Source organism: Corella eumyota, chromosome 2 (genome assembly GCF_963082875.1).
Source record: "Corella eumyota chromosome 2, kaCorEumy4.1, whole genome shotgun sequence".
In the NCBI taxonomy this organism is placed as follows: Eukaryota; Metazoa; Chordata; class Ascidiacea; order Phlebobranchia; family Corellidae; genus Corella; species Corella eumyota.
In genome coordinates, this window is record NC_137491.1 from 12923254 (window position 1) to 12944087 (window position 20834).

General features: G+C 30.2%; 1 protein-coding gene across 2 annotated transcripts; it reads left to right on the forward strand.

Annotated features, from left to right (window-relative positions):
- Positions 1 to 1367: 1367 nt before the first annotated feature.
- On the forward strand, positions 1368 to 14298 carry LOC145742045 (uncharacterized). 2 transcript variants are annotated; one of them, XM_082559787.1, is made up of 10 exons: positions 1368 to 1599; positions 2167 to 2951; positions 3403 to 3481; positions 5944 to 5991; positions 7323 to 7480; positions 9239 to 9387; positions 9591 to 9731; positions 11597 to 11684; positions 12131 to 12279; positions 12474 to 14298. In XM_082559787.1, exons 1-10 carry the CDS (start codon positions 1458 to 1460, stop codon positions 12622 to 12624), a joined length of 1890 nt encoding a protein of 629 aa, XP_082415913.1. In that variant the 5' UTR covers positions 1368 to 1457; the 3' UTR covers positions 12625 to 14298. The 2 variants fall into 2 exon arrangements, with proteins under 2 accessions (XP_082415913.1, XP_082415914.1); XM_082559788.1 differs by having other exon boundaries at positions 2170 to 2951.
- The last annotated feature ends 6536 nt before the right edge of the window (positions 14299 to 20834 follow it).

The following is a 20834-nucleotide window of genomic DNA, read 5'->3' on the forward strand; positions in this document are numbered from 1 at the left end:
TTAGAAATTGAGTAGAACGAACAACTCACACAATCCATAAAATTTTAATACCTATGAGTAACTTTGTTTTAAAATGTCTTTTATGTATTGTACCTCAATGCTTACTCATTTTAACCGCAAAAATGAAATTTGTAAGCCAAAATATTTGCGCGAAAAAGTCCAGGTTGTTTGCTAATTTCGACTCTGTAAATACATTTTTTTGTCAAAAAAAATTAACAAAATTGGCACTAGTTTACCCAACTCTGTTTACCTTTCGGACTACGCCGATTTGAAGTAGCATGAATGTCGGTTACCAAGCCTAGAAAGATAAAAATCAAAAGAGAACTTTTTTCTTCGTTGTTTCAAGTTTTATTTAAAAGTCAGCTCGATGGCGAATCTCAAGTCAGATTAGCGTCAAAATGGCTCGAAACAGTTTGAACCAAGACAAAAGTGTAGACAGATGCGAAGATAATTTAACAGGCTCAATTTTATTAGTAATTAGATTGCGTAATAGTTGTGGGGTGTGTGATGTAACTTCGAGAAGCGTACCCTGAAATTTGGTTCAGTAAACAGCATGCCTAAAATGCGGCGAAAAGTGCATCCGCGCCCTTGTTTTGTTACTAAACCACGACATTAGTGATATCCTAATACAAGATTTATATAAAGAACGTTAATGGACTTTTATTTGATGTCTGTTCAATTAGGTAGGTATGGTTTATTTGTGTGTCATATTAAAATCTCATTAAGTTTAAGTTGATAGGGCCATTGTCGCGTGTGTACAGGTCGTTACCCAGTTAAGCCTAAAACAAAAAACTACGTTTCTGTAAATGCTAAATTTGTCGAACCTTGAATAAGCACATTAACACAAAAACAAATGTCACAGTCAATGCAAACAAACACGTGTATATGTAAGATTTCATTTCTACTGCGTTATGTCAATTCAGCGGAGCTTTTTGATGTCTATTGTCAAACTATGTTCAATCAGTAGCATGGGTAGAGAGCATAGAAGTAACAGCTTTAACTACAACGCTACACGAAATTTATCAAAACTTGAGTGTCAACAGTAATTAATTAGTTATTTGTCGTATGAGAGATACTAGTAACACTGAACGAAGAATTATACAAACTTTAGTTATACCAAGAAATGTTATATCTAGTATTTCAGCCAAAAGTCAATAGATTTGGCGACAAACATTTAATAACAGACACTTTTACTTAAATTCTAGCGCTAGATTATTGGTTACGCTATCACGTATGCACTGTTCTTCTCTTTAAAATACGGCAAAACACCGGCCTTCAGGCAGAATTCCTCAGTTTACTCTTTTTTTGTAATAAATACACACTTGTCAATTAAAAACCTATGTTCGTATTGTTTAAGCTATAGAAAATCTCCTTTCGTAATATTTATAATTAATTTGAAGACCCAAGCCAACTGGCAAAGGCCTGTTCTGAACCAGAAAAACCAACAACAAAAAAAAATGCAGAAGTTTATTATATTGATGGCGTGTTATGTTACCGTAACGGCGCAAGACCTTACACAGCCTTCGCAAGCTCCGACGCAGAACAGTGAAGTGAAGGGTTACTACACGGCTAATCCCTTTACAAATAGTGCGGTTAAAGGTAGGGTATACGACGTGTAAGTAAGTACACAGTTTATTTCTTAATTTAAAGCAATTCCAATCATTACATTAAAAAAATCAGTTATTAGCATTTTGGTTTTGGTCGATTTTACACAATTTTAAAAATGTAAAGTAAATTGTTTTACTTAACCCCAAAATGACCTTAATGGTTTATTACAAGCATAAATTGTAGTCACTAAACTTGACAATATTGACTTTGCACTAATGAGATTAAAAGGTGACAAACCTGTTATTTCCGATATAGTGTATAATGATGATAACTCGTGTCTTAGGGTTTTGTTATGTAAATTTACATTTGCTGTGGTAACTGCAAAACGCAATAAAGTAAACTTTGCGTATATAATAAATCGTGTGTATAATACAAAAACAAACAATAAAAAATAAAATAAGGTCATTTTGGAATAAATAATATTTGGAATTAATTTTTCATGTTTTACTTTTTACTGAGATTTGTTAAAATATTATTTTTAATGGCCCAACAACATTATTTTCCAAACCTTAAATAATATTTTAGCTATATCAATCGTAAGCCGTTGATTTTGTTTAGCAGTTCTTGAACCAATTGTCCCAAGATTAATTCAAGTTCTAGACGACGAACCGATTGACAGCCAGCCTTTGGAAAGGATTGAGCGGGAAAAGGCAGCAGTTGTTGGGGCTCCTGACGTCGTTGCAGCATTCCCGGTGCAACAAGAGGAACCGGATCAAGACCAGGACGGTACCGAGCCAACTGAAATGGAACCGTGCAGATATACTTTTACTATACCAAAAAGCTCACATTGCGAAATTCCTGTATTTGAACCTCAAAAACTAAATGCCGATATTGAGCAGTTAGCGTTTACTAGGCACCAACGTAATTGGATTGAACGTCATAGGCCACGCATTGTTCAATTAGGACGTGTTGATGACACGCAAACTAAAGATGAATCGATTGATTTACTATCCGAGGCGTACGAAAGCTTAACTGGTAGTTTAAAAGTTCAGCTCGAAAACTTAGAACGTGAAATTCGTAGTGCTGCATCGGCCCGCAAAGCACTTGCCCTTGAAAATCGTAATTTGGGTTTGCAGTTACAAGAGAAGCAAACTACTATTGACAATCTTTCCATAAGGTACATGGACCTAGAAAACGATATGGCCGCTGCAGAGAACAACAACCTTGATTTGCTTAATTGGAAAAATCAGGCAATTCAACAACAAAACTCATTAGAATATTCGAAAGTTGTTTTAACTGAAAAAGTTGACAGTCTCATGGGGGAGAAAAAAAGATTGGTCGACCATGTTAAAGTATATCGAATGCAAAGTTATAACCTAAGTCAAGATAAGTTGGCGCAACAGGTAAAGTATTAATATACTTTTAAATAAATACACGAACTACACTATCGTAAATGAACAAAATATATTTAAAAAAGTCTTATTTGTTATCCAAAAAAAAACAACAATTCATTTTTTTACTTTTTTTTTAATTGGCACTCCACCTTGTTTTAAAATAAGGTTCTTTTTATTAGGAGGAGGGGTTAAAATAGTATTGATGTGACTTAAACTTATAACTTTGTGGCCCGTAACGGGATACAACGATTACCAATCGATTTGCCATAAAATTTTATATTTTTTTGAGAATGGGGGTTAAGTTGTGACGTATTTTTAAGATATGTGTAAACGTTAGGCTCAAGGGTGACCATTGTGGCATTGGTGCGGCCCGCACCCAAAACCTTTTGACTTGTAGACTAATTCTAAGACCGGTATACCCCACAACTGGAAATAATCGTTTGTTTTTTTATTATTTTAGGAGCGTCTTAACAACATGACCAATCGAATGCGAAGAATAGAAAGGTTACTGCGAGCAGCAAATAGTAAAACTCAACGAAGTAAGTAAAATTCGATTTGATTCCCATTTAATAATTTATTGCTACTAATTAAGTCATGTAAAAGGTAAAATGAGGTTAAAATATATTGCCAGAGACCGGAATTTATCTTAACCATGTTGAAAAGGTGATTTTAAATATTTAGCACCATCAATTAGTTAATCGGTTCGCAAACGTGGCATAGAAAACCTCAATGTGTTAGAAATACAAGCTGATGTTGTTAGGTACTTATCGGTACAGCACCAAAAATCGGCATTTTGTGTGATCACAAGTCGTGTCGTGTTAAGCTTACTTTTGTTCTAACCTACTGTCGCCAGGTTTACTATATAAGGTGTCTTTTTTGGCCAAAAGCAAGCTATTAATTGTATTAAATCTCACGATTTCAAGGGGCGGTTTAGGCGCGCTTATCAACTTAGCAAGCTAATGGTTAGGCAAATATGTTGCTACGTGCTTTTTTAGGCAAAGGTAAATCCTTATGCCTCTACTGTTTAAACAACGTTGGTGCAAACGGCAGTGTGGCTTAGTTAAGTTCCTTTCTTAATCAGTCTAAATTCAATTAAAACAACTATGAGTGCGTAAGCATCCGGCCTAGTTAATCCCCTTCAAATAGATCGTAAATGTCGTGTTACTTGAATAAAGGGTCTTCTTTGTATTATCTTCTCTGCATGGGGCGATTTTGTATTTGAATTTCAACCCAAGCATGCGTTTGTTTTTGGGTGCTGCATCCTAACAAGATAAATAAGTTGTTGTTGACTTTATCTAATTCGACTGTAATTTCCCATCTAGCACGCGACATGGGGTAGCATTGGGTTTTATCACAGTGTCGAGGCTGTCAACACGTCAATTGGCCCTTAGTCTTTGTCAGGCAAGGCGGCTTATTGTCCCAGCCTTAAACTCGACAGAATATGACGAATTAGAAACCTCACTGACAATATAAATCGCTCAGTCGCGTGCGACCAGAAACGCAGGGAGTTTACAACCATACTAGACCGAGGCTCGCGGTTGATTGCCCCGCATTTTTTGAATACCGACCCGATCTTCTTTCTTTAATGCTGTTTCAAGCTCGTCTTTCAAATTGCGAGTTGATTTCATTTAATTGATTTGTTTTGATATAACCTTTGCACCAGATAACTGTTAAATAGACTGCTAAATTGCCAAGCGATCAATTACAATATATCTTAACTTTATAGACACAGACGTCTAAAAATTATCCAAATCGCCTAGGCTATTGACTACATATCCATCAACGATAGTAGCCCCTTAGCTAATTAATCATAAAAGTTTTCTTATTCGCGTGCAAGATGTTTTTGCTTTTTTGGGGGGAGTCGGTAATCTTAATTTAAAGCTAGATCAAAGATAAAAATTCTTGTAGTCCATTTAGATAAATAGAACACCCTAGTTACTCAGGTTTGGTTAAATTCGGCGTTTTTTTGTGAAAAAAGTATAGTTTTATTTTAAATATTGTAGTTAAATGTAACTGTGTTTAAACTTAATTAAGGTTAAGTATTTCAAACCTTAAATTCACATGTTTAACGTACAAATGACTTTAAATGCCTTTATTTGTTCAAAAATTAACTCAGGCTTCTGCGATTGCAATTTGTTTTGTTCGTGTTTTGCAGGACCTAAGTCTTTTACGCATCGTTGCACACGTTTACACAAGCCGGCTGACTTATTTTGCTTTGAAATAATTTGGCACGAAAAGATTATTACTGAAAAGAAGCCATGATTTGGCATGTTTAAAACTTAAAGGATATAATTTTTAAGTAATGAGAATGATTGAAAAAAGTCCAGGTGCGTTTGGGAAATAAATTCACGGCATTTTTTGGGGCATTACTTGTTTTTATGCTAAAATTTTTTTATGCTAAAATTTAATTTTTTCGTTTAAATTTGATTTGTCTTCCTACAAAACAAAACGCTTTAAGCACGTTGTAATCACACTTTTAAATTGGCATAAGCACATTAAATTCTCATTTGCGGTAAAGAACAACGTTCGTTGATAAGTGTTAACCCGGTTAAACTTGAAATTGTAATTAGTTTAACCGAATTAAAGCGGTTTACCGTCCTGTAATGTTTCGAAAACAATTCTGTAGATTTTTAAAGTTCGAGTTGGTGTCAAGTTATCTTAAGCGAAGCCAAATTGAACTGAGCTTTATCCTATGTTTTTATACAAGGCTTTGATCGTGTAAATTACAATCATTAATCAAATCCGAAAGGAATTAAGTTTAATTACCGAACTTTTAAATTTCATTAGACGACGTGTTATTATTAAAAACCCTAAAAATAATTGATTGTTTAATAAAAAAACAACATATTTTTACCACGCATAAATTATAGTGAACAGCATTTTGACAGACAGCAGTATAATAATAAATTATTTTTTAAATTGAACACCTAATGTGTATAACCTTGAAAATTGAACTGCAGTTAATATTCTAATATTAAATTTTTATTTATTTATTTTTAAGAGTCATGTGGGCGCAGAATTAAAGAAGAAACCAACTTTAATTATACGCGTAAGTTTATTAAAAAATCTAATTTGATAACACAAATATCCTTTTTAAGCAAAAAAATTTATACAAGTAACCCCAAAAAGTAATAAGATTTTAGAAGCCTAGAGACGAGGCTAATAGCGTAATAATAACCTTATTGGTTGGTTTTAAAATGTTATAACATAAGCGTAACAAAATTGATGGACAGTTAAAAGTGCTCAAAGTCTAAAGCTTAATTAAATTGGGCAGAGAGTTGGCGTAACTTATACACACTAAATTTTTGTGGTTTAAGCCATTTTATCTTTTTTGCTACCGCGAGTTTTGTTTTATATCCGACGCATTTTGAACAATCCTTTAATAATAAATGACAGCCCATTAAATTGTCTATAATGCCATGTTTACCCAGCAATTTATAAACGATTCCATTTTTTAGTAAATAATATAAAACAGTTTTGTCCAAATAAAAATTGTATAAAAAGACAGTTATGTTAGCAAATAAATTAAATATTGTTGTAGGTAGATAAAAGGTTGCTTAAAATGAGCCACATGATAATTTTTTATTTGCTAAATATTAGACTTATTATCTAATTTTTCGATACGGTAACATAATAAAAATAGTTTATAGTTTATCTTAAGGTAAGTGTTTAACAATTCAACATTTTTTTTAAAATATTGAAAAAGCATATTTTAATTTGTAAAAAAGCTTTACATAAAAAATGCAAAACAAAATAAAACAAAAATGTTTCTGTTAAACAATCCATTTTGTCTGTTATTAATACCTTAAGGTTTTAAACAAAATATATTTCAAAAATTAATTACCATTTTTTTTCCTTCATCTAAATTTGTAAAATATGATTTTCTATAATACCAATATTTAAGTTGCGATTAGATTTCAAATTAAAAAACACATTGTAATTTTATCGGCACGCAAACATTCATTTTGCAATAAGCAATGTCAATCACACTTTAATATATATATGGATTCGTCAATAATAAAGATTGACTGTCTAAATCCCTATTTGCTTGCCCGGGATTTTCAAGTGAATTGCTTGAAATCTTTCGGTTTAGTTTGAGTGATTGCATGATTGATTTGACGAAATACAAGTTAGGTCAGGTTACCTGCCAAGTTCATTCCGAGTAGGGGGTCGAAGCGATGCGTGTTAAACATGGATTACCCACAAATGGGTTCTTTTTTAAAAGTTTAAGCCTTGGTTAATTTTGGTAAATTTTTGCATTAAACTACTTTTAATTATGTTATTAGGATTGTAGGCTTATGCATGTCAGTTATGACTAATGACTTCTCCTTTTAATACCATTTACTTCTCCATTAATAACTCCGGAATTATTATTTTCAGATTGCGGGAAGTTGGTGAACATTTCGGGGCCAGTGCCAATCCGACGCTCGGGATCAACAGTAATGGGAAGACAAGGAGTTTGGATGAAGGATCCACTCTCTGCCTTGGGAGACAACAAGGTTTGGTCAGTTTCCACGATTGGAAAGCGAATAAGAAGGGTAAATAAAATACCATTCTTAGTTACATTATCTAAACAAGGTATAAACCATATGACATCATATAGTAATTTATGAATTTTTTTTGTTTGAAATTAATGTCTTGTGCGTTTAGAATAACCAGTTAGAAAAAAATATGACAAATTCGAAAAATTATTCCGTTTCGGTTTATAAACATTCGCATGCATTTTAATTTAAAACTTGGTTATATTACATGTAGACCCGTTAAACATACACTTAGCAAATATATTTAGATTTTACTTTGTTTAGATTAAAGTCTAAAAAATACAACAATTACAATAATTGTTGTATATTTTTTGTTTTTTAACTTCTATATTTGGGTTTAAATATGATTGGCGGATTTTCAAGATTTTAAACTAAACTCAATCAATCATGTTTTGCAAAAATAATAAATGAGTGATTTATTAAAGGTTTATATGACGAATAAGTGTAATCCGTTAAGGGTACAGTGTATGAGTGACACTAATGAAATAATATAATAAGACAAACTAATTACTGGCAGTAAACAAGTCTTTATATTATTAATATGCATGTGTATTTAAATTTTTGTTTAAAGTCTTTTGCCAATTATATTATTATGGTGTTTGTTGTTTAACATACATTGCATTGTTACCCTAATGAAATAATGATTTTTCTTTTTTAAGGGGTGTGAGGGGTGATGGTAAAGTTAGGTCCAATGCCACACCAGTGATTATTGTATGTGTTATTACAAATATAAATAATTGATCCCATTTAAGCTGCAAACTATTTTTCCTGGAGCCAATCCATTATTTAATTTGTAGGAATGTAGTTTGTAATGTATTAGTCAATATAAACTAATGGATGTGGGTACAGCCTATGCACGTGTAAATCAACAGTTCAGCACATCTGTCAATTGTCCCTTTAAATGAGTTGGTTTAGCTAATCCCTGTTTACCGCACGATGCACACAAGGTTAAGTTTAAACCCATTTGCGTGCTAAGTTGCGATTTGTTTTCGTGTATTTCAAAACGCCAAAAAAATAAAATTTTTAAAAATAGTTAAAAAATAAACCATAAAAATTTTGGAATTTGTTTGCAGTTTTATATTTGATTATTCTTTTAATTTTATTACTATAGCCATTAGCTCTGCATTAAATTTTTACAAATAAGCTATATCTTCTTTCGATTTATATTAAAAAAATAGGTATTTAAATACCAATTATGGTTTACCCAATAAACAATATTGTGACTAGATTTAAAAACCACAAAATTTGTTTTATATACCCTGACAAAATTATTATTCGTGAAAAATATTTCAAAAACCAAAGCTAATAAAGTTATCTTTAAATTGGCTAATTTATGAGGTATGTGTTATCTAAGTAAGTATTTTGCCACGCCCGCAATCTAAATTTAAAAATCTATCACTTAATTAAAGGGTATTTCGGTTGATCGGTTAGGGTGGAGAAATAGTTCTAATTTTTTACTTATTTAAATAGAAAAATAAGGGTGAGCTATAATAATTAAAGAAACTCGTAAACCGAAAAAAAGAAAAACACACAAACAACAAAAAAGGGAAATGGTTTAGAAAACAAATATAACCTAACCTGACCCCCATCTTTAAAGATTTGATTTTTCACTTTTTTTCCAAGGTGTTTTATATAAACACCTATACATTTAAATATTACAATTTTAAGAATACACCAACAAAATAAAAATATTTTTACAAGGATTTTCTTTCAATTTTCAATCAATCTAAACCTTTTTTCTTTATTTTTTTTAAGATACGTCAATACGCTGACTTAAACTTATTTAGTCAACATAAACATGAGCGAAATATTATGCTTCAAGTGCCTATGGAAAGCACGACAGGTGCAGTTGTGTACAACGGGAGTCTGTATTATCAACGCCGGAACTCGAGGCGAATTGTCCGGTAGGTTTGCAAAAATATTTTCAATATAACAAGTTAAGAAAAGATTGATTTATTCATGCCTACACGAATGCATGTAAAATTAAATTAACAGAAAAATTAAAAACTAATTTTGATTTATTTGTTTTGTTAAATTGCTTTTATTTTAGAACCAATTGTATAACACTGCAAAACATCTAATTCATTTAATCTCACTTGTTGTTCAGATTCGACTTGTCAAAGCAAACCACGTTAAAACAGCTACCTCTTAGTAAGGCAGGTTATCATGCAACTTATGCTTATGTATGGGGTGGATTTTCTGATATCGACTTCGCTGTTGATGAATCTGGATTATGGGTCATTTACAGGTAAACTACTTTCGACTTTTAAACATAGAAGTTTTGTGCCCGCAACGTCCTTTTTGAAGTTAAATAAGTTTTTGAACATCTTTAGATTTTTTATTATTTACAGTGGTGCAACAAATTTAACAAATAGATAACTCACACAAAAAACTTTGACTATAGAAAAAATAATTGTAAAAATAAAAAAAAAACATTTAATTTGACTACCCACTAAAATAACTTTATAATAGATAAAAGTAGTTTTAGCATTTAAACCGATATATTTTGATATTATTTGTTTAAGTGATTCGTTGTAAATATAAATCTCAAACCCACACTTGACAATTACATAGGTTTTAGGTTACTTAAAAATTAGATACGTTTTTGATCGTGGAATATTGCTCACTTTTTAATCAAGGTGTAGAGATCGTTTAGCATATTGTTTTTCCACTTAGGATAATTGGTTTAAAATTGTTATCCTTCATGGCGACTTAGAAAGCAATTATAGCAGGCACATTTCTGCGTAAAGAATTTAAACTGAACTGCTAATGCAGATAAAGCTACAGTGGTATGCTAATCGTTTTGTTTCAACTAATAACCGCTAACAACCAGAATATACTTTCTCCCGAAGTCGAATATTTTAAAATTCGAGCACTTAAAACGTTAAAAAAACAAACTAATAACAACCACGACCTAGAAATACCGACAACAAATTATAACGCCTCTTGCCTAATACGGAATCGCAATATTTTTAGAATTCCGTTAAAATACCAAATTTTCTTGAAATCGCAAGATTACTCTTATTTAATTGAATTCGCGAACTGGTATTTTCGATATCATGTTACATTATAAGTGAAATTATACTCAAATGATATATTGTAAAAGTATTCGTTCTATTTGGGATATAAATGTTATAGGATATTGGTTCAACATCCGATGGTTAAGTGCGAACAATTTTCGTACTTATTTAAGATTGTTGTTCAGATTGTAAAAACTTACAAATTTTATCTATTTTTTCATCATGAATAATATTTTGAACAGATTCACTTTTTTGTAAGTTATCACTCTTTGTTAGTTTGTTATATATCTCAAAAAACAAGCTCAGCTCAAAAAGTTTATTTATGGTTAAACTTTAGGTCGTGTTAGGGGATTAGGCATTTAACATAGAAATCTAAAAAATGTCGAAAATATAAAAAATGGTGTAAACCTATAAGATCTATATCTTATAAATTATTACAACATTTACAACAAAAACTGTCAGAAAAACGTGTTATTCGTGAATTTTTTATTTTATTTGTACTTATATGATATATTTGGGGGTTATAGGGTTCATGGTTTTGTTCAATAGATCTTCTTAATTGTAATATTGTTAAAATATTCAACAGAAATTTATTACAAGAAAATACCTAAATATATCAACTTTGTTGGAATTTGAAGTTTTTATGCAAATTTAATGTCCCTTATGTTATTTCACGATGCAAACTTTGTGTTGGAATTCCAAAAACGATAAATTTCAGATCGGGCATCTTAAATGCATGCCAATACGGGCTTACTGTTACCTCGTAAATGTTAATGTATATTTAACTGCACAAAATGCTGGGTAATTGTATTAAAACTCGCCCTGGAAAGGTTAGGTTTACCTAATAGGTGAGAACAATTTTCGTTTTGAAAACGGTAAAAATTTTGTTTTTGAAATTTAGAAAAAAGAAAGCTGCAAACATATATTTTTAGCTTTAAAAGTTCATAATGATGTAAAAAATTACGTTTTTTGTGCAAAGTATTTTTAAAAATATTTATTTTTCTACAAGTTTAAAGTCTGCATTTACTATAAGTAATTATTTTCCACGTGTTTGTTTATCTAAGGCCGTAATGAACTTATATATGTTTTTTAGTACACAGGAAAATCGAGGAAATATAGTGGTGGCCAAACTTAATCCGGTAACATTACAACCCACAAGAATTATCAAAACTCCGATTGATGTAAGTTTAATGTTCTTAAAATGTTTTATTTTTTATTTTTAGAATAAATATTCAGACTAAAAATACTTAGGACAAGTTCGTTATTTGATATAAATTATTGAACAAAATGGTATTATATTAACATTAGCCTATAAATTGACTTACTTCATCTGCTGAATACTTTCTTCTTAGTGATTTACATATTTATTTTAAACCAGTTATAATCTTTAATCTCCTATTCTATAGTATTATTAAAATCTAAAATATAGATGATAATAAAGTTTTGTTTAATTTAAAATTTGTTATTGTTTAGTTATATCAGTATCCGATACAACATTTTTAGAGCATTAAAAAAGTTGACAGATTAAACCAAAATATTTCGAAAATTTAAAGTTTGTTATTGTTCAACAATCATTATCTTAAACTTTAGCCGGTAAGGTTTTCAAAACAAGTTTGTTTGTTTATAGAAACGAGCTGCGGCCAACGCGTTTATAATATGTGGGACCTTATATACCGTCAACTCACACGACCAAGTCAGAGCTTTGATTAAATTTAGTTATAACCTGAACACCGAGCAGCTGTCCAAAATTGACATTCCATTTGTGAATCGATACAGGTATGTTTTTTAATTTTGTTTTAATTTTTAAGTTAAATCGCTTTAAATTTTAATTTGAGAAAATAAATGTGTACGATTGCTAATTTTAGCTCTATAGCACAATCTAGCGGAAACACTTTTATAGAAAAAACACTGGGTCTGTTTTATTAAATCCTTTATTTTTAAATATTTAAAAAAATATTTTAAATAATTAGATATAATGTGATGATTGATTACAACCCACGTGACCGCTACATTTACGCATGGGACAACTCACATCAAATTCGCTATAAAGTACAACTCGACTCATCTTATGGACCCGTTAATGACGTCATAAACACGTATAATAGTGACGTCACGAGCTAAAGAGCATCATATGAGTGTATCTTTTGTATTTATTAATATTGAACAGGGGCGGCATTACGAAACTCGTTAAATTAACTTAACGATCTCGCTAATGCGTCAAAATTGAGCGAGCTATCTAGCTCGTTAGATCGGTATTACGAAACCACCTAGTTCGTTAAAAGTGAGAGAGTGCAAAAGAAGGGATTTTGGGCTACGCAAAGTGACGTTTCTTACGTTTTTACACAATATTACAGGATACATCAAAGCGGCGATATTACACCACAGGGATGCTTTTAAACTGTCGTTTTCATAATGACAGTGAAAACTTGTACGATTATTATATTTTATGGTAAGAATAATTTTTAAAAACGCATTACTTCACAAAACAATTCAAGCATTTTAAACATTTGTATTTTTTCAAACAAATAAAACATTTTGACAACTGTTAAAAACTGTACTAGAAAGCCACGCTAAAAGATTAAATCGTTTGTTATTATTATAATTCACACATACACATGCACTTTGGTAATATAAACTATTTTAAAATATATGTTTTACTTTACATTCATTAGGTATATTAAAAGATAAATTAAATTTTAAAATTTATTTTTATAAATAACATGTAAGCATTTATGTACCGCAAAAATATTTTTTTAATGTTTAATTTAGCAATAATCAAGGCAAATACTCCTCGCTAGGTTGGGGACGCGAAATTTGAGGGAATGGAAAATGAAGGAACGGAATGTGAAGAAACGGAAAAAAAAGGAACCGGAAAATGAAGGAACGGAAAATGAAGGAACCGGAAAATGAAGGAACGGAAAATGAAGGAACCGGAAAATGAAGGAACCGGAAAATGAAGGAACGGAAATTGAAGGAAAGTGAAAAAGGGAGAGGCAGAATCTTAAAAAAATAAAACTCGGAAATTCCGTTGACTATTTATTTGTATTTAAGTCAATATTATTTTAGAAATAAACGGGCATTTTATAGAAGAGAGTTAGGGTATGCTGGGGTAAGAAAAATTAACTTATTATCGCTTATCAGTTCTCGAATAAATGACAGTAATTCTAAATAAACAGTCAACGGCATTTCCGCGTTTTAGTATTTAAGATTCCGCCCTCTTCTTTTTTGCTTTCCTTCATTTTCCGTTTCCTTCATTTTCCGTTCCTTCATTTTCCGGTTCTTTCATTTTCCGTTCCTTTATTTTCCGGTTCCTTCATTTTCCGGTTCCTTCATTTTCCGTTCCTTCATTTTCCGTTCCTTCATTTTCCGTTCCTTTAATTTCCATTCCCTCATTTTCAGTCGACCCGCTAAGTTAACGGACGGTAATTTCTACTCGCAAAATTTTGTAGGTGACGTTCTCGTTCGCTAATGACCAAGGACTAACGAGATCGTTAACTTAAAAAGTTTCGTAATGCCGCCCCTGGTGGTGAACACCAAATGAAACGGTTTTAAATATTGAATAAAACTAAATGATTGTGTTTAAAAAAAGTAATGGGATACTTTAAACATTTAAAAATATTAATTGTCTTACAAAATACATCATTTATGGCTTATTTTTTATGTTAAAAATTTTTAACTAAAAACAAAATTAAAAAAAAATTATTCAGTTGAAAAAGAAAGATTACTTTACTATTAAATATTGTTTATCTATATTTTATAATTTAATGTAATTTATTCAATGTTTTTACATTCTAGGTTTTCAGCATATTGCAATATTTATAGATATTGATAAATAAAATAGTTATTAAATTCCAAATGGTTTAATGTATAAAAATATTTAACAATGTTTATCGCTGGTCGATAACAGTAAATAATGTAAATAAATTATATTAATGCTTGTGTTTATTTCTTTAATTTTTTTATTTTTACCTTTTTTCTTGTTACCATATTTTTCTATTTCCTTTTTGTTTGTTTGTTGAATGTAATTGCTAAATAAAAAGTTTAAATGAATATAAATAAGGTATTAGTAAATTAAATTTACAGTTTTTTAAATAGAATTTTATTTAAAAAAAACTTTGGTTTAATTAGCTAAGATTAACATATTTAAAATTTATTTTTAACATAATATATTTTGTAAAACATTTTAAAATTATTGAATATAAAGTTTAACAACCTTGCTTTGTTGAGTTAAAAGGTTAGAATTCCTTTAAAGAAGAGCAATTAGTTTATTAACCTTTATAAATAATAAACTAACCTTCTGTGGAAATAAAATTTAATTTTTAAGGGATTTAAAGTTTAACATAATTCGTAAGCGAGACTTTGAAATTTACGATTATGTAAATGTTAATTGACAATTTGTTTTATTTACAGAAAACAATTTTAAACCAACCAAGTCAAAAACTAATTTAAACTAATTTTAAATTTGATTTTAATTTATTAATAACGCAAACAAACAAACAAAAAATCAACTCCAATAGTTGCACGCGACCTCCCGTGCTGTCAAAACAACAAAATCAATCAATTGTGACGTCATAATAGATTCACCAACGTTTTATAACTCGTACCTAAGACCAGCTGCCCTGTAGCGCATAATAACATCACGTGACTATTATCAGATCATTTTCATTCACACGATCCTAACTGTTACGTAACAATAGTAGCTCAACAACCAAGTTTTGTTTGTTAAGTAAACCAAGTCGAACTTTCGCGTGTAAGCGAGGGTGGGAAAGTGATAAAAAAAATAAAGATTTTTTCATTGGCGTTCATGTTATTTTCTTTACCCCCTATCTTTAACGTTAACTTGCCAAAATTATCACAATAATATATCTAAAATGGCACCAAAATTAAAAGTACTTTCAGAATTGAAGTCAGTTACATCAAAACTTAATAAAAGTGTAATTGTCATTTTAATAATAAACTAAATTCTGAAAAAAATTTTGTTTAATATTATTATTTGCTTAACCCAATTTTAATGTAAATTTTAATTAATTTTATATTAAAATTTTAATGTTTGTCGTTTACAAAAGTTATTCCAAAATTCATTTAAATTAATTTTTTTATTTATCTAGCTGTACAATTTTAGGGGCCTTAATAATAACAATATTTATTTAATAACAACATACTGTTAAGAAATTGACACTTTTTCAAAAGATAGATTAGGTTGCTTTTATAGTGTAACTTAATAAAATTTAAGACTTATCTTTTTTTTGTTAAAAAAAAGTTCAAAAATTTAGCATGTACAGAGCATATTATTATACCGCCTACCTTATATGTTATACTCGTACAAAACTTTAATTAACGAACCTTAATTGGCGTAACTCAGTATGTAATCGATGTTTAAAAAAGGCGAAAACAGCTGGCCCGTTAGATAGCTAAATCCTATGCATAGTGTTACAATTAACTCACAAAATGAAAGTAATTGTAGCAAAAAAACATTAATAAAAAACTAAAAATTGTTTTTAGGAAATCATTTTTCAATTTTAATTATTATTTATTACAGATTGTGTAAATCAAAGAAGAGATTTTAGCAAGCAAAGAGATTATATTAAATATATTAAAAGATTAAAAGTAATTTTACCAATAAGTTTTATAATGCAGCTTTACAATAACAAGAGTTCGTTTTTATTTGAGTTGTAAACGGAAAAATTAAATATTAATCAACATTAAGCGTTTTAAACATAATTTTTGAAACTTTATCTAAAATAGGAAAAAATATGCAAAGTATTCATTACAAAAAACAATGACAATATATTGTCATAAAAAATAAAATAAATTTTAATTGAGCTGTAAAAACAACGCCCTTGATTTTTTACTATTTTAACAATTTTTTGTTGATTTGCTAGTAAATCGTGGGTATACGTTTGCATTATTAAACGCATGTTATGCTGTTATGTTAAAATCTTATTTTTAAACATGCCATAAATTTCTATCTTTAAGAGGCCAGTCCAACTATTTATTCAACTTAAAATAACTAAACCATTGCGGCCTGGTAACAACCAGGATATTATGTCATACTGATAAGAACATTACCATGATAGGGGTCTGCTGTCTAATGTCAGATTGTTGAGGACTTTTTTAAACGCAGTCGTCACATAGGATGTAACTCTTACACAACTAAGGGCGCTTTAAATAGTATAAAGACCAGCGTGTTGGATGTCTTACGTGGTGTATAAATATTAAAAGGGTTAAATAACCTAAATTGTATGCTTCTATCATCATGTATGTTACTTCGCAAGATAAAGGACTTTGTGAGTCAGGGTGTGGTAAATGGCATGTCGAATATATCAAAAAAGCGATATAGGACAAAATATTTTTAATGTAAATTTTTTAATAAACTAAATTTGAAATCGAAAAAATCGATTCTCAAGACGTTTACGTTGATCGATTGCAAAAATTCAAATTTTATTAAGTTTGTATTGAACCAAATCTAATAAATCCTCTCCTTAGAAATGTTTTTTAAATGTAAATAACCACTTTAAATTAATTACACAAATCAGGTCAATGTAGACTTGTATTTAAACAAATAAAATCCCCTTATTATTTAATTTTTTTGCAATCAGAGGATATCATTTGTTTATAACAAGTACGACCCAATTTCAAAAATCAGTTCCGATTTTTGGATAAACCTCTAATTTGCGTGTTGATGTGTTCACGGGCGTTTGGGCACCGGTTTCATGTAACAGGATTCGCGCCTTAATTCGAAGCGGATTTTATAACGTTTAAATTGATCGTCTAATGTGAATGGTCAAGTCAAAAAAGGAGGTTTAGATAGAAATTTTAATAATTTTAATCTCTGCTAAATTGCAATCTAAAATTTTATTGTAATATGTTACTAACGAACTAGTTCGAAAAAAAAATTTGGTAGAATATTGGTGAAAAAGTAATTTTATCAGTAAAATTTGATTTGCCCCTCCTTTAGTTTTGTAAGGACCGACCCTTTTTACCCTGTTTAGCGATTTACTACTCATTTAGTTTTGTCAACGACTTAAATAAGGTAATTGAGACTTTGGCTAACCACACTGGAAGAGACTATTGTTTCATTAATAATGGCCCGTTCCTTAACCAGATTTGTTTTATTTGTTGGCTGGAGACGGTGTCGCGTCGTGGCATTGTGACGTAACAGTATCGAGTTAGATTGACGGCCCGAAAAGGTCAGTTAAGATTTAATCCGCGAATTAATTTGTAGTCATTCTTTGTTTGGTAACTGATTACTGTTAAGCGGGAGAAAAACTGCTGACCTAAAGTGACAGTACCAAACGTTTTTTCAGAATAGGGTAAAACAGAACATGCCAGTTTTACAAAAAATCAGATAATACCAAACTGAATTGAGATTGTAGCTTACATAGATTACTTTTTATAATTGCCTTGGATCCAGACTTGTGGTGTCTGTATTTGCAGAAAATATTGTTTAATGTTGTATTGTTACTCTATTAACCTAAACTAATTTTGTTTGTTTCTTATGAATTAAAGAAAATGTGACGAAAGATTAAATAATGACTATAACCACGCAGGTGCTTTGTGATTTAAGTATAATTAAGATCAAAAATAAAAGACAAGTTATCATGTTTTGAAAAAAAGTCAGACAATAAAATCGTAGAGAAATCCAGCCACACCGTGAGCCGGTATTTCAGCAATTTACCGATATTAAAATGCGCGACAATAGTCTGGCTCAGGGTGAAAAAACAGGAAAGCCCACGAATCGAAATGTTATCCTATAGTTCACGGTTTATTTGAGTTGTTAAACTTGCGCCAGAAAAAGTTAATGTTGGCGCCCGAAATGCAGGGTCATTAAAAACAGTTTTTAGTTTTTTCCAAAGTTAATTCGATTATTTTTTAGTTAATTTAAAGCTCGTTTTCCGTTGACGTGTTTAGGGGAAAGTATAATTGTTTATCCCAAAAATAACACGCATGTAAAAAAATAAAGGTTTTTAAATGAACAGTAAAGTTAATTTCGCAAACAAGCAATTTTTGTAATTTTTCTTTTACTAACAACAATGGCGTTTGGGTAGTCATTAGACAATTTTAGGATTTTTTTGGAAAGTCAGCGCTTCGTAATTACAAACCACTCGAAAAAGACAACATTTTTAATAACCTATTTTGAAGTAAAAATGGGTTTTATTTCATATCATAAAAAAATGGAAGTTTAACATCCGTTAAAATAGAAAGTGGGTCATATTATATCGTTGAGTAAATTTTATGGATATCGACGTTTTGTTAACGCTTTTGTTTTGTTAAGTTATTAGATAATGGACCCATTGGTTGATTGGCTATTTGTTTTAATATATTTGACATTTTTATTGCCTTGCATAGTGACTACCAGTTAAATTCACATGCCCCCTAACTAAACATAGCAGTGTTTGGAATGCGTAAAAAAAACTGTCTATAAATAAATTTGTTTTAATCCAAGCAAGTTTTCTAAAAAAGCGCTTTTAAATTACTAAAGAGATTAAAAAAAATCTTGAAATTTTGATTTGTTGTTTACATCGCGATGTTGCTATTACGTCACAATATCGATAATTAAATATAATCGACATAGTAACAAACGAGGGTGGGTACCACGCGTTTACCCTCCCACTATTTTACGATATAATTAACGTTAATTACTCTTGTAATATTTCGTAGAATAATATTTTTTTTAAATGGTAATTTTTTTAATTTGTGGTTTTGAAAGTAGGGAGTAGAGTAACATCACTAACTTACAGCAATTATATATTTTTTTCGTAATTATAAAAAATATTTTATTTTCTAAAATTTCAACTTTTTTGTTAGGTTAAAATTGTTAGTCCGGCAACCTCAAGCGGCGTTGCGACCGTGCTTTATTTAAATTTGCCACCATTGCGTGTGCGTGTAATAGTTGTAAGCAGGAGGCAAGTTGGATCGAATAGCAAATATTTTGAAATAGTCCGCAGTTAACACACGACGTTACGTACAGGGGCTGAATTAAGTTTGTAAGGCTAAGGGGGTTATTTTTAGACCCATTAACAAAGCTTAAAAATGCCCATGTCAAATTATAAATAGTGGAGATGAAATATAGCCTTAAACTGCGCAAATATTATTGAATAACAAATATTCACAAATATCAGAAAAATAATTCTTTATGAAAAAGTAAAGTAAGAATTCTGACATAACATAAATAAGTACTTTACAAAAAGCCTAGCCAAGAAACCCATTAGCGGATTTTTTTTTCATAAAACAAACAACTAGTAATGTAAGGTTGCAAGGTTAAGTTATTTTTACGAAAATCGCCTTTTTTCAGGAAGTATTTACATTTGGCCTTTATCGAACTTTAAGGAACGTGTTGACTGATGTTGTTAGACAAAAATTGTTCCTTCAATTAGCAAGGACTACAGTAATTGGTTTTGCAATGAAAAAATGACAGGTTTTAAAATAAGCTACAATTTTTAAAGTTTGGCAGTCGTTTTTTAAATTAGATTTCGAGGCAAACCCATTTCAGTCTTGTCTATTAGCGCTTGTTTGGTTGGCTTTGTATAAATATTTCAAAACGTAAGCTGAAATGAAAACTCAAAATTGAAAAAAAAAATATTTAAAATTTTTTTAAAATAGCAATATAAAGCTTTAAAAGAAAAGTATTCAAATTGCAAAATAACATCTGGTAATCTTGTCTTAATGAACAAAGTTTAGTGTTTTTAAGACGCTTTGTATTGAGAAATAGGCTATCGTTCGATTGCAACGAAAAAATATATTTGTCGCTGTATAAGTTATAAGAATATTATTGTGGTAAAGTTAAATAAACTCTAAGTTGAACAACAAATAATTCGCACAAGAGGTCTTGCTATGCCGGAAGATTTGTCTGTTATCAACTGACAGCAACAAACCAATAACAATAAAAATGCGGGTTTCCTAAATAAATAAACGTTACCAAGATATTGTTCACCGAACTAGAATTTATTTCGACAGAAAAATAAACAAGTAGCGTATCCGGCTTTATTAATTTAAAATAATGGATTATAGCATATGTTTGTTGTTGAAGACTTCTCTAAAGTAACTAAATATGTTCTTTAAAAGAGTTTTTTGGAAACCTTTAATTATTACGTTACCTAGTCTATTAATCAAAATCCAATGTCATATAAACATTAACTTAATAAAGTTCTGTATGAAGCAGATGCTTAAATAAATGCAAAGAGCTTGAATTAGCAATATTGGATTGGTAATAAAATATTTGCTTTGAAGTAGACACCAATTTTTATCCATGACTCATTCTCATTATACAATAAACACCGACCCAGTATTACCGGATAAAGGGTATTAATTCCCCGCCAAAATTACGCAAA